The sequence below is a fragment of the Onychomys torridus genome, chromosome X (assembly GCF_903995425.1).
Source record: "Onychomys torridus chromosome X, mOncTor1.1, whole genome shotgun sequence".
NCBI classification, from domain to species: domain Eukaryota; kingdom Metazoa; phylum Chordata; class Mammalia; order Rodentia; family Cricetidae; genus Onychomys; species Onychomys torridus.
The window spans coordinates 89,856,136-89,881,166 of NC_050466.1; the positions used below are offsets into that span (position 1 = coordinate 89,856,136).

The 25,031-nt window shown below is 38.6% G+C and overlaps 1 protein-coding gene and 1 pseudogene across 1 annotated transcript in view; both read right to left on the reverse strand.

Annotated features, from left to right (window-relative positions):
• Positions 1-25,031, reverse strand: part of Tex11 (testis expressed 11) — a 301,157-nt gene that overhangs the window by 244,953 nt on the left and 31,173 nt on the right. The window contains exons 7-8 of the mRNA XM_036174947.1: positions 13,290-13,370; positions 1,214-1,299 (exon numbers count right to left, since the gene is read on the reverse strand). Coding sequence (XP_036030840.1) covers positions 1,214-1,299; positions 13,290-13,370 — 167 coding nt within the window. The remainder of the gene's footprint in view (positions 1-1,213; positions 1,300-13,289; positions 13,371-25,031) is intronic.
• Positions 24,703-24,884, reverse strand: LOC118573925 (annotated as a pseudogene).

Genomic DNA, 25,031 nt, shown 5'->3' on the forward strand with positions numbered 1-25,031 from the left:
GAGGTATGTCACTGGGAGTTGGCTTTGAGGTTTTAATGGCCCATGTCTGTCTGTCTCTCTCTGTGTCCCTCTCCCCCGCCCCATCTCGGTCTCAGTTTCCATCTCTGCCTCCATCTCCACCTCAATCTGTCTTCTGCCTACAGATCAGGATGTAAGTCTTCAACTACAGCTCCTACACTGTGCCTGCCTGCTGCCATGCTCCCCACCAGGATGATAATAAACTAACCCTTCAAAACTGTTAGCAGGTCCCCAATTAAATGTTTTCTTTCATAAGCTGCCTTAGTCATTAGTGTCTCTTTACAGAAATAGAGCAGTAACTAAGGTGGGGGCTATTCTCATTCAAACCACGACATCATTCAATATAACATCAATAATATCAGTAGTTAAGTGTTATTAAATCTATGTTGCCATGCTTAAGTTATAGAATATTAAGAAACTAGCCATCCCTCAAGGGGATTTTTCATCTATTCTGGGAGTAGTATAGTGTATTTTCAGTTGGATGTGAGGTGATTATATCATATTAGGTAGAATTATCACCATGCTATTGTCTTCATTTGGAAATCAAACATTACATAAAAATGTATGGTTGGGTATTAAGTTGGCAAGGGGTAGACTTGTGATGGCTAATTTTGGTTGTTAACCTGACTGGATATGCCTGTATCTGGGGGTGTGCAAGCATTTCCAGGAAAGAACAATTGAAGGAGAATAGTCGTCCTGAGAGTGGGTTGCACACTGTGCTAACGCACAGATAGTGATGAGGTCCTGGGGAAAAGCACTGCTACCTGCCTCCCTGCCTCCGCTTCTTGCTAGCAAGTGCATATAACTCTGTTGCTGCAGCAATTCTTTGCTGACGTCACAATCCACCTTCTTCAGGTTGCACTGTGAACTGAAAGCTAGCGACTCAGGAATCTTCAGTGCCTTTGATACCAGATTGAAATTGCTGAGGCACCTAGCTTCAGGGAATGAACAGCAACCAGGTCCTTTGCTTCTCCAATGTGCAGAGAGACATTATAATAAGTTCCCTTTGTAACATATATACTTTCTATCAGTTCCATTCCTCTAGAGAATTGTGAATAACAACACATGTTAAATAAGCAAATAAATATGGCATGTTGGCTTTTGAAGTCAGAAAATTTAAATAAACAAAGTACTGCACAGTAAATATTAATTTGCCTCTATCATAATATCCCTGAATTTTCATTTTTTACATTACCTAAGCCAGAATGAACTCTCTTTACATTTGTTCTGCTTGCCTGTTTCTACTCCAAGGTTGTAACAGAGTACATGAAGATATTCTGTCTGTAATATAAAACATAAATAGGTAAATAAACAAACAAATAGATTCATTATTTTCTTCAAGTTAATATATATTTATAAATTTATATATCTACATATACTTAAAGTTTTATACATTATGTGTGTGTGTGTGTTTTCAGAGTCTTAAAAACAGGCCAGAAGTGGTGGCACATACCTTTCACCTCAGCACTCAAGAGGTAAATGCAGATATATCTCTGAGTTTCAGGCCCACCTGGTCTCCATATAAGTTCCAGGCCAGCGAAGGCCACATAAATAACCATCATTATCAAAAATTCTCAGTTTATAAGAAAGAGATAGAACACATTTAAGTTGGGACTTTAGTTATATGTGGAAAATATTACAACCAATTACTAATAGAACTGGAAAGTCCCTTTGTAACTGCCAAAAAGAAATCAGATACCAGAAAAGAATAAGATTTCCCATGCTCATTGGTAGAATTAATATTGTGCAAATAACAACCCCAAAAGCAATTTACAGATTCAGTTTAATCCCATCAAAAGTCCAACACAATTCTTCATAGCAATTTGTAAAGTAATACTAAATTTCATATAGAAGCACAAAAAACCCCAGGATAGCCAGAACAATCCTGAGCAATCAAATAACTGGTTTCCATGGTTTAAATTGTACTACAAAACAACAGTAATTAAAGAAACAGTGTGGTATTGGCATAAAAACAGGCACACTGGGTAATGGACTAGAATTAAGGACATGCATACACAGCGACCTGATTTTTGACAAAGAGGCCAAAAATACACACTGCAGAAAGGACAACACCTTAAACAAAAGGTGCTGGTCAGACTAAATAGTTACATGTACATGAATGAAACTAGATCCTTAGCTCTCAACCTGAATAAAACTCAACTCCAAAGTGGATCAAATACATCAATATAAGATCTGATACCCTAAACTGGACAGAAGAGAAAGTAGGAAATGTTTCAATTTATACACATAACAAAATGACTTTCTCCATAGGACCCTGACAGCACAGGTATTGAGACCAACAACTGATAAATGGAACCTCACAAAACTAAAACCCTTCTGTATACAGAGACATCATCATTTGAATTAAGAGGAAGCCCACAGGATGGCAAGAAATCCTAACTACACATCCCACAGAGGGTAAGTGTTTAGAACTAAAAGAAAAACTAAACGTCAAGAAAACAAATAACCCAATTAAAAATTGGGTCAAAGAACTAAAAGAAAATTCTCAAAAGATGAATGGTAAATGCCTTAGAAACACATTTTTTTGAATGTTCAACATCCTTAATCATCAGAGAAAGGCAAATCAAAACTACTTTGAGATTTCATCTTACCCCAGTCAGAATGGCTAAGATTAAAAAAAAAAAAAAAAAAAGACAATAAACACTGGTGTGAATGTGAGGGAAGGGAAATAATGATTACACTGATGGTGGGTGTGCAAACTGGTTGCAGCTACTATAGAAATCGGTGGTTGCTCAAAATGCTAGAAATAGATCTACCATGTTGTCCAGCTATAGATGTAGTGGGTAGCCATTCCAGGCTGGCCTCGAACTCGTGATCCTCCTGCCTCCGCCTCCTTTAGCAAATCCTACCAGTATGCACCACCACAGCTACCCACTACATATACTACTCTTGGACATAAACCTAAAGGACTCTCTATCCTACTATAGAGATATCTGCTCATACATGTGCATTGCTTTCTATTTGTAATAGCTAGGAAATGGAAACAGCCTTGAAATCTATGAACTGGTGAGAGGAAAATGAAAATGTAATGTGGATAACAAAAATGTGATACATTTACACAATGGACTATGACTCAGTTGTTAAGAAAAGTAAAACCATATAATATGCAAATAAATGGCTGGAGCTGGAAACAATCATCCTGGGTGAGGTAACCCAGACCAAGGAAGACAAACATTATATGTTTTCTATCATACGTAGATGCCAGCTTTGAATATTTAGATATGTGTTTTATTTAGAATACCTACAGAGGTCAAGGAACTAGTAATAGGCCACAGAGTTGGGGAGGGATTTGAAAAGAAGAGATATAGACTGCAGTTACATAAAGGGGCAAGGGGAATAAGTGAATAGGAAGGGTTAAATGGGGTGGGAGATGGAAGGACAGAATAGAGGAGGGAATATGAAGAGGAATAACTAATGCTAATGGCCTTTTGAAAAAGTCATATGGAAACCTACTACTATAGAAACTTTCTAAAAATATAAACATACATATACATAAATTTAAAAGTTTAAGTCAAGTTACCCTTTAATGGTGAGACAATACCCCTGTTAGACATCATAGGCTACAAATTAAAAAGCCCTTCTTTTGGAGTGTTGGCAAATGGGATACCATAGACCACCAAACATTGCCATTGTTCTTGGTTACCCTCCAGAACTTGATGGTAAGGCCCTAGCCTATTGCTAAAGATATCACATACTTGAATCAAAGACATGGAGAAATAAGCTGGCACTGACCTGGAAGATTAAACCCTACTGGCTAGCTTTCATAATCCTGGAAGGCTATGAATACTATTGGGGAAAAAATGTCATCATCAATCTTAGCTGGCTGTGACCCCTGCAAACTACAGTAACAACTGGCCTGAAAATATGCCAACTGGCTAAATAGTGGCCTAGACGTTATGGGCATAACCAACCACTTTTTTATTGGATTTAAGGCTAACTCCATAATATTAAACTCATACCTGGCACTGTTATCAGTGTCTTAGGGGAGAACTGCTACTACTACATTGCTAAATGGACATGGGACTAAACTGACTCCTAATGACTTATTGTATACCAATAGATTCATGCATTTCTCAACCTTCATCAGAGAAGTTTATTCTTGCAGTAATGGTGATTAACAAAGTGACCCACAATTGGTCAACTTGGGGAGAATAAGAGACAGACTTTGGAGTACTTTGCTCCAAATGGGTTATCTATATCACACCACTTCCCAAGAGGCTTGGGGACTTTAATGAAAGAGAATGTTGGGAAAAAACAGAGGTAGTGGTTGAATACAACAGGGCAGTCACAATAGCTGTGCTCACACATCTGGTGAACTCACAGCAAGTATGACAAAATACACAAGACTGCCCAAGTTCAAGACAGACAGAATTCCCAGAATGGAGTGCAGGATGGGGGTGAGCATGAAGTCCTAACACTAGTAAGGAGCTATTGGTAACCATAGCTGCTGTAATGCAGTCTGCTTTCTTTAAGGATGTGACCCCTGGTGGGTCCACCAGGCTCCAGGGCCACATACCCAAGAGTATTTGGACAATACAAATTGGACTTGATGAGATATTTTTCAACACATGGTTTCTATGTGTAGCCCTGGCTGTCCTGGAACTTAGTTATGTAGACCAAGCTGGCCTCAAACTCAGAGACATCCGCCTGCCTCTGACTCCCAAGTGCTGGGATTAAAGGTGTATACCATTCATTGTACCTAGCTCACATAAAAATAAATTTTATAAAGTTTTAAAGATATAAAGTTGGGTGGGTAGAAAGGTAGGAGTAGGTCTGGTAGGAGTTGGGGGAATAAATATGAACAAAATATACTGTATGAAATTCTCAAAGAATTAATAAAATATTTTTAAAAAGAAATCTGATTACTTGCTTAGCAAAATGATAAACGGTAATATTGCTTGGAGTTGTTAGATCCAGTAAAACTATTAGAGTAGGAAATATACTCAAAGACAAAATAAAATTCCCCAAAATTCTAAATTTTGAAAAATATACAAAGAACTTTCCAGCTATAAGGCTTCTTTGGAAAGAGTTTAATGGCCCCTTTAAATTTCCTTTACATAAATTACCATTGAGACAAAAGCAGTAGCAAGTATATGAATTAAGCCATAGGAAAATACTGTTATAAATATTTAATCAATTCAATCAATATATCAGTAGGGATATATCAATAGCAAGTTTTTATAGAATTTTCAACTCTCAAAATACTGGGAAATGACAAGTAAAGCTGTTTTATAATTCTAGTAATTTATTTAACTACCCCCTGAGTATTTAAAGAAATCACCTACCTAGAATTCTACTGATAAAAAAAGGAATTCTTCATAAGTTTTACCAGAGCAAAACTACAGAAGCAGAGCCCCAATTAAGAATGTAAGGTCTGAGGCAAGTTATTCATGAGTAATGTGTAAAAGCCTTGGCTTTCTTTTCAAAAAGTTTCCCTTTGAATGGCACTACATTCAAAAAGTAGAAATGCAATATGCATGACTGAGCACATCAGATCTACTGTATATCTGAATCTAAAATAAATAATCTTGTTAATCTTGCTAATATGTGTTTGAAAAGAGTCCATTGGTATTTAAATGTATTCTTAACACTGCAGCAAAAACAGTTCAACTCATTACATGCTCCAGATCCCATAGGTTCACACAAGGCCATCCCAATTATGTAGCTATAATGCTGTTCTCACCAACTTACTGCACAGAGGCTTCCAACTGAACTGGTTCAGAGGAAAACATAAAACAAAATTCTGATGAATAATTAGGTATACTAAGCCTTTACTCAATCTTTTTCAGTATTTTCTGTTATATTAAAGGCTACTTCTTAGAGGGAATAAAACAATAGAATACTAAACATAACAACAACGGTATAAAATAAATTTTTGAAGGCATTTGTAGCATTTTTAATGCAATGACCAAAAATTATAAACATTGCTTCACTGACTCATTCATTTATATATTCAGTAACAATTATTACTAAGCATAATAGGCATTATTCTAGAAATTAACTACACATCACTGAACAAAAATGGACAGAAATTCCTGTCTTCATGAAACATTTCTAATGTGATGTGAAATAAAATTCATAAAAATATCTGCTTAAAGAAATATGTTTACATGCACTAGACCTTGGCTTTGATTCACAGCACTGGAAAAAATATGGGAAAGGGAAGAAAGAGAAAAAACAACCATGTTAAAGATTGTACAAGGTTGGGCTGGGTTGGGCTGAGGAATATAGATCATCTATCATGTACAAGGCCCTGGGTTTGGACCCCTGTGCTCCAATCCCAGAACTCGAGAGGGGAGGCAGGAAGGTCAGAAGTACAAGCTGTGCAAACTGTTCCCAAACTCAAAGTTGAAATATAGCCCACATTTTAATTCAACAAGGACTATTGACAATTTTAACACAGATAAAAACTAAGGTAGTTAGACAATGACTAACATTTCTTAGTGTAGATGTTAGTGTTAATGATCTATGGAAAATAATAGATGAAACAGAGAAACTAAGACACTATACCTTAAGAGCCTATGTTTCTTGATTAAATAAGTCACCAGGGTACCCAATAATATAAGCAGAATTTTAAAAATATTAAGTAACAATCTTATTTTGTCATTGGAAAATAAATTGACAATATTACAAAATTACTCCTATTTAAGTCTCACTTCCCTTTCTGATTAGAAAATAAGTAATAACATGTGGTTATGCCCACAAAATCTGTAAAATCCTGATTTCTCAGAGATTTGACCTCTTGTTACTAAAACATTTGGTACATAGAAAAAGGATGATTTTGTTGAGAGGAATTCAAAATGATACTGTATAATTATGATTTCTTGTGTTATATAACAATCTATTTACTTCTCCAAACTGAACTCTAGTCTAATACCAATATAAAAGAACAAATTAAATAATTATTAACAGTAAGGGCTATAAAGATATAGATATTAAATAACAATCTTTCCTAATATTAAAACAAGCCACCCCACATGAATGAATGGCCAAAAGGAAAACCTAACATTAAAAGTAATGAAAAACCTAAGCCAGGCGTAGTAGCACACGCCTTTAATCCCAGCACCTCAGAAGGCAGAGGCAGGTGGATCTCTGTGAGTTTAAGGCCAACCTGGTCTACATAATGAGTTCCAGGATAGCCAGGGCTACAAAGAGAACTTATATCCAAAACAAGGTAATAAAAAAATCTATTCCTTTGCATGCTGATTTGAAAAATAAATAAGCCGGGCGGTGGTGGCGCATGCCTGTGATCCCAGCACTTGGGAGGCAGAGGCAGGTGGCTCTCTGTGAGTTCGAGGCCATCCTGGTCTACAAAGCGAGTTCCAGGAAAGTCTCCAAAGCTACAGAGAAACCCTGTCTGGAAAAAAAAAACAAATAAATAAATAAATAAATAAAACATCCCTCAATGACATATATGAAAATTTTATAACAAAACCTATTATTTTGTATGCTAACTTTAAACATTCACTATTTTTTAAAAGATAATGAATTATTTCAAATACTAAAAACATCAAATAAATACTTAAGTACAAATAACAATAAAAAGAAAGGAGAAATTTATCATATTCAATCTGGTTAAGAAGCATGATGACACACAGAAAGGATTATTTGGTTGGTTAGCGTGCCTGTTGAATCTCTTTAGGCCATAATTCATATATATACACAGGGTCTCAAGTTCATTGCATAGCCAAGGATGATCTTGAATTTTTGATCTTCCTGCCTCCACTTCTCTACTGTTGAGATGATAATTGTGCAGGGCCATGCCTGGCTTATGTGATGCTAAGATGAAAACCACAACTTTCTACATGCTAGGCAGTCATTCTGCCAGTTGAACTACATGTCAACCCCATACTTGGTTCTTTTTAAAAGGATATATTTATTTCCTTTTGAGTATGTATGTGTAAGAACATGTATCTGAGGGTGAGCCCACCTGTGCACATGGCCAGAGGCCAGAACAGGACATCAGATGTACTCTTTTGTCACTCTTCATTCACTGCTTTTTGAGGCTAGATCTCTTCACCTAGTTGAAAGCCAGCAAGCCCCAGCAATTCTCCTTGGAGCTGGGGTTACAGGCATTTATGAACACATCATGCTTTGCCAGCAAACACAGTATAGCAAAATCAACACCAAGAAAATAGACATGCAAGTCTACAACACACTGGTCATACAGAAAAGGAATTAGTCAAGCTGTAGGAACTTTCAGCCACTCACTGCTATACTGACTAGCCCTGAAATGACAGTTTCATACTAATACCTACTTGACAATGCTAAGGTGAGACTGTATTTTTGGTTGTGAGCCTAGCCTTTAACGGCTGAGCCATTGGAAGACCGTTCTTTGGCTCGAACTGTTTGGAGGGTGCCCAGGCAGTGGGGTTGGGATCCATCCCTGGTGCATGGGCATGCTTCCGGGAATCCAGTGCCTGTGGTGTGACACCTTGCACAGCCTTGGTGCAGTGGGAAGGGGCTTGGACCTGCCTACGCTCAGTGTGCTGGGCTCTGCTGACTCCCCATGGGAGACCTGGATTTGGGGTCTGGGGCGATGCAGGGTGGCTTGGGAAAGAGGGCTGGGGGTGGGAGGAAGGAGGAGGTGGGATCTGTGGGTGGTATGTAGAGTGAGTAGAAAATTTCTTAATAAAGAAAAATGAAAAAAAAAGATGAGACTATATAGATAGTAGGCCCAATTTATTATTGCTGATTAAAATTATTGTGTCTACCAACCTTTGTGTTTAATATGAGGCCTTTTATTTTAATTAGATAAATAACTTTTTCAAGTTACCCTTACTTTTCTTGCCTTATCATATTTGTATGCATGTGTACGTGTGCTATGGTATATGTATTCATGTACAAAAATACATATGGTGGCTAGAGCCTGATGCTAGGTATCTTCATCACTTGCTTTCCATCTTATTATTTTATTTTGAGTCAAGGTCTTTCACTGAACCTGGAGTTCACCAATTTACTAGACTAGCAGGCAGTGAGCTCTGGAGATCTGCTGGTCTCTAGGGACCCATTTGTATCAACAACCTTATAATACCTAGTGTCAGGAGTACAGATGTGTGCACCCAAACCAGGCCTTTATGCTGGTAAAGGGAATACAAACTCAAGGTCCTCATTTCTAGGCAGCAAGCATTTTACCCACTGAACCATCTCCCCAGGCCAATCATTATTTTTTCTATTTCACATTTTTAATGTATTTTCTCTTGATTTGGTTATCTTTTAAACATTGAAAGATCATGCATTTTTATATTTTTCAATTATATTAAAGAAATAATAGATTATTCATTTTATATCTCATTGAATTATTATATTAAAAAATAATCAAGTGCTAATTGACTAGCTTTGAGATACTTGCCTTGTACTCTTCTCTTATTTGGCTTTCTCTAATCCTAAAATACTTCAATAATTGTTTTTCATAGAATTCTAAGATATAAATACATATATGTATATATCCAACTTTCTAGATATTTTCTCTCTGTCTCTAAATAATAATACAGCATTACTTTCTACTGCAAATCCCTTGCAATGAGACACAGGAAAGATGTCTCAGGCAAAGAAACATAGTTTTTCTCCAAACAGGATAAGCTAATTGTAATAGAATTCAGAAAAACAAGGGGTCAAATCAGCTTGGTACTTGGAAGAGAGGTAGAAGGATAAGTAATTCAAGATCATCCTCAAATATGAAGAGCATGAGGCCAGCCTGTACTATATGAGAGCCTGTCATAAAATGGAAACAAAGAAGACCTAACATAATTCTTGAGAAGAACAAAACTGGGCTGTCCATCCTCTGGGTCCTGGCCCTCCAGGCAATGTCAGGGTGGGCTCCCTCTCATGGCATGGGTCTCAAGCTCGACCACTCATTGGTTGATCACTCCCACAATTTCTGTGCTACCTTTACCCCAACATATTTTGTAGGCAGGGCAAATTGTAGGTCAGAGGAGATGTAGCTGGGTTGGGGGTCCCAGTTCCTCCACTGGAAGTCTTGCCTAGTTATAGGAGATGACTGGTTTAAGTTCCATATCTCCCATTGCTAGGAGTCTTAGCTAGGGGTCACTCACCCTCATAGATTCCTGGGAGTTTCCATTGCACTAGGTTTCTAGCTCATTCCAGAGATGCCCCTGATTCCAGCTGTCTTTCCCAGTACTATCTCCCTCCATCCTCCCAGACCTGATCCTTCCTATTCCCATGCCCACTCACCCCCATCAAGACCCCCCTATCTATCTGTGAGAGACCTAGGATAGACCCAAACACTCATGGCAAAAAAAAAGGTCAATGAAATGATTCCTAATGGTATTCTGCTATACTCATAGATGGTTGCCTAGCCCAACTATCATCAGAGAGGCTTCATCCATCAACTGATGAAAACAGATGCAGAGATCCACAGCCAAACATTAGGTGGACTTTGGGGAAACCTGTGGAAAAGGGGGAGGAAGGATTATGGGAGCCAGAGAGGCCAAGGACACCATAAGAAAACACACAGAATCAACTAACTTTGGCTCATAGGGGCTCACAGAGACTGAACCTATAACCAGAGACCTTGCATGGGACCAACCTAGGCCCTCTGCATATGTGTGACAGTTGTGTCTTCTTGTGGGACTCCTAACAGTGGGAGCAGGGGCTGTCTCTGACTCTGTTACCTGCTTTTGGGACCCTTTCCTCCTCCTGCCTCATCCAACCTTAATAGGAGAGAAGATGCCTAGTCTTATTGCAAGTTGATGTGCCATGGCTGGCTGATATCCATGGGAGGCCTGCCCTTTTCTGAAGAGAAAGGAAGAAGAGTGGATGGGATGAGGTTGGGGTTGGAACTGGGAGGAGAGGAGGGAGGGAGGATGTGATTAGGCTGGGAAAAATTTAATTAATAAAATTTAAAAAAAGAACAAAACTAGATTTTCTCTATTGAGACTATACTAAATTGAATATTGTCCTCTCAAATTTTATATCTACCTAGTACCTATGAATATCTTATCTGGAGGTGGGGGTCTTTGCACTGTAATGAAGAAAAGGTCCCAGAGGGTTAAGTTGGTTCCCAAATCCAACATGACTTCTGTCTTTGTAAGAAGAGTACCTGGGCCAGAGAGATGGCTCAGTGGGTAAAAGTACTTGCTGTTAAGCTTAATAACCTGAGTTTGAAACCTGGAATTTACATGGTGGAAGGAGAAGAGTGAATTTTATAGGTCTAAATGCATACATTTAAAAAAATCTGTTAGAGGGCTAGCAAGATGGCTCAGCAGGTAAAGGTGCTTTCTAACAAGCCTGATAATCTGAGCTCAATACTTGGTTCCCACAGGGTAAAAGGAGAGAACCAAATCTTGCCAAATTGTCCTCTGACAGACACATGAGCACTGTGGCACAAACACATACCACACACACACATATCTTTTAAATGTATGGGCCTAGATCAGAGTTTGGCTCTCAGCACCCATGGTGAGTGCCTTACAACTGCCTATAACTCCAGCTCATAGAATCTGATGCCCTCTTCTTCCCTGGGCAACCTGCATTCACATACATACAAACACACATGCAAAAACCAAATCTTACACCTATGGTAAATATTACACTAAGTAAGGGTACACTCAAGGCATTTCCACTAATAGCAAGAAGAGACAGGTGCCCACTGTATCTACTCTCACTTCATATACTACTTGATGTATTAACTAGAGCATTAAGACAAGACACAGAAATAAGAAAGGGAGAGGTCAAACTACTTTTATTTGCAGATGAGATTACTCTATACCTAAGAGACTCTAGCCCTCACCAGAAAACTCCTATGACTGATCAGTACTTTCAGCAAAGTGGCAAGATGCAAAAACCAGTGGCCTTCCTGTACCAAAATAGCAAATATGCTGAGAAAGAGATCAGGAAAATAGCCTTACAATTGCCTGAAAAATAAAGTGAAATGATACCTTATAACGAATTTCAACAAGGAGTGAAAGACCTCTGTAATAACTTTAAGACACTAAAGAAAGAAAGTGAAGAAGATAATAAAATGGAAAGATTCCCCATGCTAATGAATCAGAAGCATCGGTATTGTGAAAATGGCTACTACCAAAGGTGATATACAGATTCAACACAATCCCAACATCAAGATCCCATTGCTAGTCACAGAATAGACTCCAGTTTCATTTCATTTCACAGAAATAGAAAAGAGAATCTTAGAGTTCATCCTGAAACACAATAAACCTAGGACACCCAAAGTAATCCCACACAAAAAGAATGATAGCAGAACTATCAACATATCTGATCAAAATTAGTACAAGCAACACTATGACAAGCCAATCCTGTATGCTACCAATAGGAACACATGAACATAGTATCTCTTCTCTGATTGACACCAAATTCAAGATCAAGTCACATTCTGAAAACTGTCAAGGTCATGAGTATCAAGGCAAGATGAAGAATTATTCTGGATAGGAGCAGCCTAGAGACTATACTATAATCATGATTAAATCTTTTTTCTATATAGGTCATAGCTGGAAAACTTGAATCTGAACTCTCAGGGTAAAAGATATATGAATTGTTGACACTAGTTTTGTAACTTTTTAGTAAACATGAAAAATGTTTAATATTTAAACTTAAAAGAGTACCTGGTACATTTATGTGATGTGTAAATGTATAAATTCAGTTCTACATTAAAGAAAATGTTTAAGGGAAATTAACAGTTTCCAGGTACAATTTATATAACTTTTAACACACTTTTCCCTAACATCCAACTCTAACTCTGTCATTAATCCCTCTGTAAGAGTAAAGCCTGAAGCAGGCATAAACAATGAAGGAAAAGCTGGACAGTGAGAGGAAGCAGGGCAGGAAAGGGAAAGAAGAAAAGCAAAAGGCTATATTTGGAAATTTTGATGAGACCCAGTAAAGAAAGCAGTCTTTATCCTATTGAATCTCTTATACCTCCAAATCCCGATACAGAAAAATACTAGGAGAGTAATATAATTAACTGCACTCAACCTCATCAGCAGAGAAATAAACTCATTTTTATCCTTTGATTATATAGCATGAAATATTATCAAAATGATTTGACAATAAAAGTATGAACAAAGAAATCTAAGAGCTAACTGGTGTCATTTTTTGAATGCCCTTTCTGATACAGAACAAGGGAAGCAAATTGTTTTAAAGATCAGCTAAAAGAGTAGGACTGATCTCAAATAGAATCTCCAAAAGGTTCCACACAGCAGTGATAACTCTTCATGGACTTGATATAGCATATTTTCAAACTCTTGGAGAAAAAGTGCAAAACTTTCACTCACCATTTCAGGGAGCCTCGTCAGCATATCTTTACAACGTAATATGCACATAGATGCTTTCTGAAAATCCCCTTGAGCAACAGCCTAGGAAAGAGGGTGTCAATAAGTGGTTAAAATTAAATTAATAAGACTGTGAGACAATTATCTTATCATTTTATTTTTATTTGTGAGCATGTGTGGCACACGCTTGTGTGTGCTTACTATGTAGCCCAGACTGACCTCCAATACAGTGATCAGCCTGTATCAGACTCCCTAAATGCTGTGATTATACCTATGAGTCACCACATAGAGCTTTTTTCCCCAACACAACATTATAAATCACTTTCTAAGGGAGAAAACCCCTACATTTACTGTTTTCTTCTCTTTATGTAAAGTCAAATATTCTCATGCTTTGATTTTGGGGGATTTAACTCAGTGCTGGAACACAGGCAAATATTTAGAATCCATCTCCAACACCAAAAAGATGTAAAATGCCCATATCACTCTAGTTTTCTCCTCTATCAATCTGACAAATATAAACCTTGATATCTTTCTGAATATCTACTCCCACTATGGTTTTTCATAGTAGAATATTTTAAAAGGAAAATAAATTAAGACAAGAATATCAATAAACCAAATCTCACTTACAGAGATTAAAAATAATAATCCCATCTATATTGTAAATATCCAGTCAATACTTGCCAAGGAAATCTTATAATTAAGAAAAATACTTCATATTAGGATGCCGCTTTCTATTCTCATAACATGCAAAACAATGAGACTAATGCTCAAATAAACTATAAAATGTTTATCATGACTCATTTTATTCTGCAGAAATTAAAGCTATAGTAATACATGTTATTACAGTTTTAACAGAAATACTAATGAAATTCCACAGTAAAACAAAAGATGTGTAGTAAACTATGTTGTGACAAGACTGTGGGGAAACTGGCTACATATCTCAGTGGCAGAACACTTGCCCAACATGCATAATACCCTGGGACTGAAAAAAGATTGTGAACTTTTCTCAGAAGGAAAGAAACATAAAACAAACTTTTTAAATTATAGAGAAAATCCAGTATGCTTCAAACTCACAAGATAGAGAATTCAAACAAAAGCAAGTCTTAAAGAAGAGTCATGGCTGGGGATATAGCTCAATGGTCCAGCACCTTCCAAGGACATCAAGGTCCTGTGCTCCATTCCTCGCATCACCATCCCCAAATAAAACAAGAGACAAGGACAGTTTCAGAGACAGAGAGATAAGAGGCACCATGCTATATATATATTAGTCTATAGCCATTCTGGTATGCGTCAGAAAATCACATAACCAAGTTTTGCCACTTTGAGTCTAATTTATTACATCTAAGATGATGTAGTGAAAAAATTATATATGCACTTTTGCTCTCCAGCTACTCCATTTCTTTGCTCAGTGAACTTTAAAAAAGTCATAACCTCTTTGGGTCTCAATTTTCCTAACTATAAAATAGGGACAGTAATATCTACCACATATAATTGGTCTTATGATTATCAAATGAGATCATGGATGTGAAAGCATATAACTATATAACACAACATACAATAATGTAAACACTGAAGCTGAGAGTATAGATCAGTGATAGAAAACTTCTAATATGGCCTATGTTTAATTAACTAACACAGAAAGAAGAAGAAGGGGTGAGGAGAGGAGAGGAAGGGAGCAAGAGAGAAGAGAAGAACAGTTTTGGCAGTCAAAACTACCATCAGTATCAAGAATTCAGAGAAAAGCTTTTTTTCCTATACAGTATTTATGATGATAAAGAAAAGAACCTTCTCTGAAATGATAACCTGATGAATCATCAAAGTATTACAAATTATCCTAATGGATGAAGAATCAGATTGAGAAGAGCTCTGAAGTTGGGTTTGAACTGTTGCTCAACAGCAGATTGTACCTATAGTGACATAAGGATGAAATGCTAGAGGCACAACAGACAACCAAGCAATGACAATACAATCACTCTAAAGACAGTAAATTACACTGAGTGGATCCAGAATCAATCCATCAGTTTATGCTGCTAACTGGACCCTCTTGTAGATCAGTAAACAAGTAGGTTATAGCTATCAGTACTATGTGGACACTGAGTCAAAATTAATTGTTTTTCTTTCTTTTCTGATATACTTAGTACATTTCCCACAAAGGTCAAACATTTTGTGATTTCAGGTCTTCCAGAACATGACATATCCTCCTACCTACTGTGCCCCTCCCCAAGATTTATTTCTTACTTGAGGTACATTTTCACCCTCTAATTCTCTACAATTTAAAAAGTGTATTTTGGGGTTGGGGATTTAGCTCAGTGGTAGAGCGCTTGCTTAGCAAGCGCAAGGCCCTGGGTTTGGTCCTCAGCTACACACACACACACACACACACATACAAAAATTTAAAAAAAATATAGAAAAAAAGTGTATTTTATGTTCCTTTTCTTCTGAAAAAAAATTTACAGTCTTCTTCCTCAATCCCAGGGCATCATGCATGCTGGGCAAGTGTTCTATCACTGAGCTATATCTCTCCACAGTCTTAATTATCACATATTGTTAACTACTCATTTTTGTTGTACTATATAATTTCCCCTTTAAAGCAACTACTCTGCTGCAATGCATCTGTCTATGGATTTGTATTCTCCACAAAGTTTCCATTTCTGTAAGACAGGTACTACATATTAAACTTAACTGATCTTTTAATCACCAGGTTACAGAGCAATAATTCCTATAGTAAGCATCAGTTAACTTTCCATCACTCTACATAGGCATCTGACCACATTAATTTTCCTTTTTTATTTAAATTTTATTATTAGTGTATCTATCCGAGGGGTACGTGAGTGTACATATGTGACAGTGCTTGTATGGAGACCAGAGGACAAGTTTATGAAGTCAGTTCTCTCTTTCTCCCTTTATGTGGGTTCCAGGTATGGAACTCACATTACCAGGCTTGCATGGTAAGCACATTTACCCACTAAGACATCTTGTTGCTCCCCTAGATTAATTTTCATCTCCTTCTAATCTGTAGTTCTCTCTTCTTTACCCACCTCCTCCAATCTGCTTCTCCTTAACTTTTGACAGTTTACTTATAAGAATTTCATATATATATTCTACCTTGAAATGCCATAACTGTCCATTGACCATGTACTCTATGACCCAAATTTCTTGTTCTTTTCCTTTTTTATTCTTCTTATCCTTCTTCCTTTGTGCTTACTGCTCCTTCCTCTCTTTTTTCCCTCATTATTAAATACTCTGGCATAATGCACTGCACTAAGTGTTCTCAGATTTTAACATCCAATAAAATCATTTACAAGCCTTGTCAAAATGAAGATTGTTGGCCCTGCCCACAGAATATGTGATTTCTTGGGTACCCAAGAATGAATTTCTGACTAGTTTCCAAGTTGGTCCAGGAACCACAAACCACACTCTGAGAATCACATCTATAGACCAATTCTATAAACAATCCTTTGGTCTCAGGAATGGTTTAACTGAAAAATTATCAAAGACTTGGTAGATGGTTGAGCAAGTAAAGGCACTTGGTGCTCTTGCAAGGTACCTGAGTTTGATTCTCAGTGCCCATATCAGGCAGCTTACAACCACCTGAAACCCCAGCTCCAGAAGACTCAATGCCATCTTCTGACCTCCACGGGCACTCACACCTCACACACATGTGGCATGCATAAGACCACAGGGGCACACACACACACACACACACACAAATAAAAATACTTTTTTTTTAATTTTCAAGAACTTGAAGATATTTTGTTTATCTCAGTTAATGCCAGTACTTGGGAAGCAGAGGTAAGTAGATCTCTGTGAGTTCGAGGTCTGCCTGATCTATAGAATGAGTTCCAGCACAGCTAGGGCTGTAACATAGAGGAACCCTGTCTCAAAAAGCCAAAAAGATCTCCAAACACATGAAAATATTTATCAATATTATGAATTAAAACAGAAATAAATGTTATTTATTTTAAAAATAACAAAGCTGGGTGTGGTGGCACATATCTTTAATCCTAGCACTCAGAAGGCAGAAGCAGGTAGACTTCTGTGAATTCCAGGCCAGCCTGGTCTATATAGCAAGTTACAGGACAGATAGAGCTACATAAAGTGGCCATGTCCCAAATACATACATACATACTGAAACACACACAAATAAACAAATAAAGTAAGATGCAGTAATGTACACCTGTCACCTCAGCATTGCACTCCTAAACTGAGGCTGCAGGACTGGCACAGGTTTTAGCCATCCTAAACGACAAGTGAGTTAAGGCAAACATGGGCTTACATAGCATTGCCGTGCCTCAAAAAGTTTATATATTAACACTGTTATAAAAGCAAGCTAAATTATTCCAAATCAAAATGTAGTGAAAAGAGTATCATTTTATATCTTTGCAGATCTATTTAATTTCTAGCATTTCACAATGCCTGGATTCTTCTTTCTACATTATGCTTATGGTTGAGTATATAAAGAAAATTTAGCCTAATACTTGCATGTAGTTTGAAAATAGTCTTTTCAGATATTTGTGGATATTCTCCTTTCATAAAATACCAAAATTCAAGTTTATTAAACTTTTCATCCTTTGTTTACATTAAGATCCCATAGGCCTACTTACATTTTGAATCAATCTGTAACTAATATGTGATTTCATAAAAAGTATAAAATGGTAATTTTTAAAAATTGAATTTAAGGGCTGGAGAGATGGCTCAGCGGTTAAGAGCACTGGCCGCTCTCCCAGAGGTCCTGAGTTCAATTCCCAGCAACCACATGGTGGCTCACAACCATCTGTAATGAGATCTGGCGCCCCCTTCTGGCATCCAAGCATACACACAGGCAGAACACTGCATAATAAATAAATAAATAAATAAATAAATAAATAAATCAATCAATAAATCAATAAATGAATGAATAAAATAGATGGATGAATGAATGAATCTTTTTTAAATTGCATTTAAAATGCAAATGTTAGTGGACAGAGACATAATACATAAGAAACAAGGGAGAGCTGGTAAAAAGGCTCAATGGAAAAATAACTTATCTTGCAAGCCTAATGCCCTGAGTTCCATCCAAGAACCCATGGGGGAAGGATAAAACTGACTCCCAAAAACTGTACTCTGACCTCTGCACATGCGCAATTGCACACACACACACACACACACACACACACACACACACACACCCTACACACATTAATAAGAGTAAATATTTTTGAATCAGGAGGGAAGACAGTGAGTTAAAGGTAATTTGCATCTCCACAAATTTGAAGCAACGCATTAGATGTGTAGGGGTAAATCTGTATGGCTATAGGATAGGTGAGTGGCATGGACAGTACAAAAGAACAACAGTTATAACTAGATGGTAGCCAGAAAATTGAATTTCAGATCTGAAACAAAAACATAAAGCACTTGACAATAAAGAAGTGGGGTTTTTAGCAGAAAAAGAAAAAGGAAAGGAAAGGAAAGGAAAAGAAAGGAAAGGAAAGCCTTGATGAGCTCCACAGGCACACAATCTGGTAATGTGCAAAATTACAGTACAAGCTAAATGACGTGTAATCATGCAGCAGGCAGATTGACTAGGGGCTAAGAGCCTACCTTTTGTAGCTCACTCACTGATGCTGCAATAAGGAGTCATCTAAGAGAAGTCTCACACTCAAATGTCTATCATAAGAGCAGGATCCCTATAGTTCTCTACCTCCTACCTCCAAATGCATCCTGCTCTCCACTGGGTAAGTGAGTAATCATCTAGAGAATCAGTGTGAGCCCAGAAAACAGGTTGTGATTTAGATGAAGACTTGTGGGGATGCGGCTCAGATCTACTTGGACAGGAAGCATAGGCCACCTAAAAGAAAGAAACCAAAGGCAGATAACATTTGGGGAATGGCAATCCTGCAGCATCGGAGTAGGGCAGGGAGATTAGCATATGAAAGAAGTCAGTTAGCCTAAAGAGTAGAAACTCCTCCCCAACAAGGCTACTTACTTGTAAGGACAGAGCACACATAAGAAAAGCCATTCTAAAAAAATGATTCATATTCTCCTCACCCAGGGCCTTTGTTCTTCTAACTTTTCCAGCTCTCTGGCCCACTTCTAATCTCAGAAGTGTTCTCTCAATAAACCATCTCTATTTTTACAACTATCTAATTTTTGTCTATTTGTTTTGTTTGGAAACACAAGAATCTGTAAATCTTAAGTATATGGGTGACCTCTGGACTATGACTATCACAGTCTGACCTCTAGGAAGAGATAAATAACTAGTTTGGGGTGGGTATGAGAGGGCTAGGATTGCTAGAACGAAGACCGGCATGACCAGAGCACAGAGAACTGTTACTTAGTACACTACAACTTGCCCTACAAGTATAGATTGCTTTGCTCTAACTGTTTTCCACACCAGAGAAATTTAATAGAAATGCAGACAACTCGGGTACTTTCCATACCCACATTCTCATGAGCAGAGATTCTGGGGTGAGGGACCATCCAACCAAGTAGTCCTCTGGCCCAGTTGGTAGGACCAGTTTGAAGGCTGTGCCTATACTTCCCACATTGACAAGCCTGCATGGGAAAACTTACTGGCAAGAATTCAGCCCAGGAATGGTCGTGGAAACATCGCACAGTGGTAGGAATGGTATGGTAGGACTCAGCTTACAAACAGTCCTTTCTGAGCAATCTTCTTAGGACTTCAGAAAGAAAACAACTCAGTGTTCCCCTGCTAGTAAGTAAGCTACAAAGAACGAGGCTAAGGGGAAAACTTTGTCCTATACCTCCTCGAGAAGGCTCCTACTGCATCCCGGTTTGAGCTGATAGTCCATTAGAGCAAAGAAGGCATGCACAGTGCTGAGAGGAGCTGTCAACTATGGCACAGGGCATGAGACAGCAGATCACAAGGCAACAATGAAGATTAACTATTAAAAAGTCCACCCCTGCCAGACAGTGGTGGTGCATACCTCTAACCCCAGCCCTCGGAAACAGACACAGGTGGAACTCAGTGAGTTTGAGGCCCACCTGGTCTACAGAGCAACTTCCAAGACAGCCAGAGCTGTTACCCAGAGAAACTCTCTTGAAAAAAACAAAAACAACAAAAAAAGAATCCACCCCTTGTCAATCTGACAACAGAACACATCACTTAAAAATCCTAACATTCAAATTTGCAGGCAAATGGATAGAACCAGAAAATATTATCCTGAGTGACGTAACCCAGACTAAAAGGACAAACATGGTATGTACTCATTCATAAGTGGATACTAGATTTGAGGGAAGAGATGGCCAAACGACAGCCCACAGATCCAGAGAAGCTAGCTAACAAGGAGGACCCAAAGAGGGGCACATGGATCACCCTGGGAAAAGGAAATAGATGAGATCTCCATGAGCTAACTGGGGGTGAGGGGAGGCAACAGAGGGTAGGGGATAAGGGATGAGAACATAAGGGAATGGGATGGCAGAGCTGGAACAGGGATGGAGTGGGAGAGCAATGTAAGAGATACTATGATAGAGGGAGATATCATGGAGATAGGGAGAAACTAGGCGCTAGGGAAGTTCCCAGGAATCCATCCCAGGATGACCCAGCTTAGACTACTATCAATAGTGGAGAGGGTTCCTGAACTGGCTTACCCTGGTAATCAGATTGGTGACTACCCTGTGATAATAGAGCCTTCATCCAGTAACTGATGGAAGCAGATACAGAGATCCACAGCCAAACACCAGGCCGAGCTCCAGGAGTCTAGTAGAAGAGAGGGAAGAGGGATTCTAGGAGTAAGGGGCACCAAGATCACGATGGGGAAACCTACAAAGACAACCAAACCAAACTAGTGGGAACTCATGAACTTCAGACTAACACCTATGGAACCTCCACGGGACTGGACTAGGCCCTCTGCATAAGTGAGACAGTTGTGTACCTTAATCTGTTTAAGGGGCCCCCTGGTAGGATCCATCCCTGGTGCAAGAGCTGGCTTTTTGGAGCCCACAACTTATGGTGGGACACTTTGCATAGCCTTGATGCAGGGGGAGGGGTTTGGACCTGCCTCAACTGAACATACCAGGCTCTGCTGACTCCCCATGGGAAGCCTTACCTTTTTGGAGGAGGAAAATGAGGGCTGGGGGGAGGAAGGCTGGGAGGAGCAGGAGGATGGAAGAGAGGGGGATCTGTGATTGGTATGTAAAATGAATTAAAAAATTTCTTAATTAAAAAAAATATTCCATCCATGGCCTTCAGAGGCTCATGTCCATCTCATAATCCTAAATGTATTAATGTATTTAGTCCAACTTTAAATATCACCACAATTTTTAAAACTCCCAACACTACTCAAAAGTCTGATGTGTGGTGGCACAACCCCAGCACTTGGCAGGCAGATGTAGGTGAATCTCTGAGTTCAAAACCAGCCTGGTCTACACAGTGAGTTTCAAGACAGTCAGGACTATTTATATACAAAGACTTTTTTAAAAGTATATAGTGACTCTGAGATTCGACCTCTTAACTGTGAGCCTCTATAAGAAAGCAAAGCAAATTATATTTAATATACAATGGCACAGAATATGCATTCCTAGAGGAACAGAACCAATAGAATTAATATATAGTAAAGAATCGGTCAGATTAGCTTCTGTGATATGGTCTAGGTCTAGGTAATCTGACAACGGTGCCTTCATACTAGCTAGACTGAGAACCTGGTAGCTGCTCTGTTCACTAGGCCCAATGCTTGAACACTCCCAGTCGGACACTAAGGAGTGCAGGATTATTGGTGGAAGGCAGAAGAATCTGGGCTCTCTTGTCAATGAGTGGCGAGAGCAGTTGCAGCAGTACCCGGCTAGCAGCAGTACCCGGCTAGCAGCCGGAACAACCTGACCGCAAACAGGCAAAAAGCAATCTTTTCTTTCTGAGACTTTTTAACTGGGCTGTCACAGGAAGGTACTTCCCACATTGAGGGTGGATCACCCCACTGATGTAAACACGAATTTCTAAATGGTCTTTTAATTAAAAAAAAAAATGGAGCCTGACACTGGTGTAAATGCTGAAAGGTCAGAGAGACAAAAGAACAAGTCACAGGCACATCTCACCTCACCAACTCCACAGCCTGAAAAAGACTAGGGCTCTGAGGGAGTTGAGGATTAGGTAGTTATAGTTTTCCTTGTTAACAAATTCAGAAAAGAAACTCACTAAAGAGGTATAAAGTGTATAAGTTTTAAAGTCACCAAAAGATAGTACTTGGTTGGTAATACAAGTTAGGATAGAAAGTGAATTAGGTACATTTTGGACTCACCAAAATAGGATAGATAATGGAGTACTTTCTCTGAATTTGTCAAATGTTAATGGACTGGACATTGTTAATGTACTTCTTGACTGTATATATTGTATATATTTATTGTACTTATTGTATATAGTTTTTCTTATATTAGTTATAACCTTTTATTATTTTAGACAAACAAGGGGAAATGTGGTGATATATCCCTAATAAAATTTACCTGAAGATCAGAGAACAGAACAAGCCACTAGATTAAACATAGAGGCCAGGCAGTGGTGGCACACACCTTTAATCCCAGTATTTGGGAAGTCACATGCCCTTTAATCCCAGCACTAGGAAATAAGTAATATGGTGGGTGGAGAAAGGTATATAGGGTGTGAGGAGACAGGAACTAAGGCTTTTTCAGCTGAAGCCCTTTTGGCTGGGGCTCTTTCAGGCTGAGGAATTGGTGAGGTAAGAGATTTTGGCTGTGGTTTGCTTTGCTTCTTTGATCTTTCCGCTTTCACCCCAATATCTGGCACCAGAATTTTTTATTAAAAGACCATTTAGAAGTGTTACATACTTCAATTAAATTAACCAAGAAAATAGCTCACAGGTGTGCCCAGGTTTGCATGTCACTTGATTCTGGATCCAGTGAGGTTGACACCCAATATTAATTATCACAGATCCCATTTTAAAAGTTAGGAACTGGACAGTGGCAAGGAAAGAACAGACCAAAGCAAAATTGAAAATCAGGGCTAACACCAAATCTCTCAGTTTCATGTTAAGTGTCTGGAGATCTTGAGAAAAACAATTTTATTCTTACCAAATTTTTCACAACCCCACACTCAACTGCATGACCATATACGGTCACTATTCACTGATTAAAAGGCTAGGCTCTAAAAGAACAAGACCAACCCAATGTATATACATTTTAAAGTAGGTTGATTTACATTCCAGAAGCTGGTTGTCCAATGCTATCTGTATGCAGGAGAGGCAAAGAAGCCAGTAGCTGCTTGGTTCAAGAAGTTGGATACCTCAGCAGTCTCAATTTGATGCTGAAACTTGGGCATGCCTGGCAGTCACTGATATTTGATCCACAGTGAAAGGCTAAAAATCTTGGATTCTAGCTGGGTGGTGGTGGCACACGCCTCTAATCCCAGCACTCAGGAGGCAGAGGCAAGCGGATCTTTGTGGGTTTAAGGCCAGCCTGGTCTACAAAGCGAGTTCCAGGAAAGGCACAAAGCTACACAAAGAAACCCTGTCTCAACGAAAAAAATCTTGGATTCTGATGTCAGTAGAAGATCTTGGCAGCAGTGGTCTACACACTTGCTCAGGAGATGACAAGAAAGAAGGTGCATGCACACTGCATTCCCTTGGACCTCTTCATATCTGCCTGTAGACTGTGCTTCCCAAATTAAAAGGCCGCCTTCCCCTCTCAGTTATCCTCTCTGGAAATACCCTTAGACAGGCCTGGGAGAACTGTCTCCAAGGTGAGTATATTAGTTTGTTCTCTGCTGCTGTGATAAAGGCCATGACCTTTATATTTAACTTGGGGAGAAAAGACTTCTGTCACCTTATACATACTTACAAGTCCTTCATGAAGGAAAGTTGGGGCAAGAACTCAGGACAGGAAGCTGAAAGCAAGAACTAAAGCGGAAAGTATGGAGGAATGCTGTTTAATGGCTTGTTTCTCATGGCTTCCTTGGCCTGTTTGCTTATACCACTCAGGACCACCTGCTCAGGGGTAGCCCTGCCCACAGTAAGCTGGATGCTCCCATATCAAACGTTACTCAAGAAAATGCCCCCACAGACTTGCCTACAGGCAATCTGATGAAGGCCTCTTCTCCACTGAGGTTCATCTTCCCAGTAACTGTAGCTAGTGTCAAGATAAAAACAACTAAGTAGTCAGGAAATTTGACCTTGTGACAACTTGATATACCAATACATTACTATTAAACCATAACTTTTCCTTTCTTGTTTATCCCCAAGATCTCATGTTGATTTCACAATACAGAACACAGTATAACTTTAAAATTCCCAGGCTTTAAAATATTCAAGTCTCATTAAAATATCCAATCTCTCTTTTTTTGCATCTCAAATATATTTATTGATGCCACCTCATAATTGGTACTTACAGCAATGTTCCATACTCCCATTTAACACAGCTTACTTAACTTTAGCCAACAGATACTTCATCTTTACTAGACTCAAGGGGTGGGTTAATGATGCCCATGAGAAGGTGTAGAGCCTTTCGAAGCTTTACTTCTTTTATTAGCACTCCTGACTTTATAACTGATGAAGGTCATCAACTCCATTGTTACCCAAGTGTCCTGGTAAAGCTGAATAAAGCGGGCTTTATGGGGTCCCAGACATTGTAAATAAGGCTTTGAAACAATCTCATCAGGACCAAGGCTGTAGGCTATACTAGACTCTATAACTTAATTGGGAAAGGTCCAATTCTCAAGTTTTGATTCTGGGGTAAAACTTTTTCTGTTTTGTTTTGGTTTTTGAGGAAGGGTGTATGCAATGGGTAGCCCTGGCTGTCCTG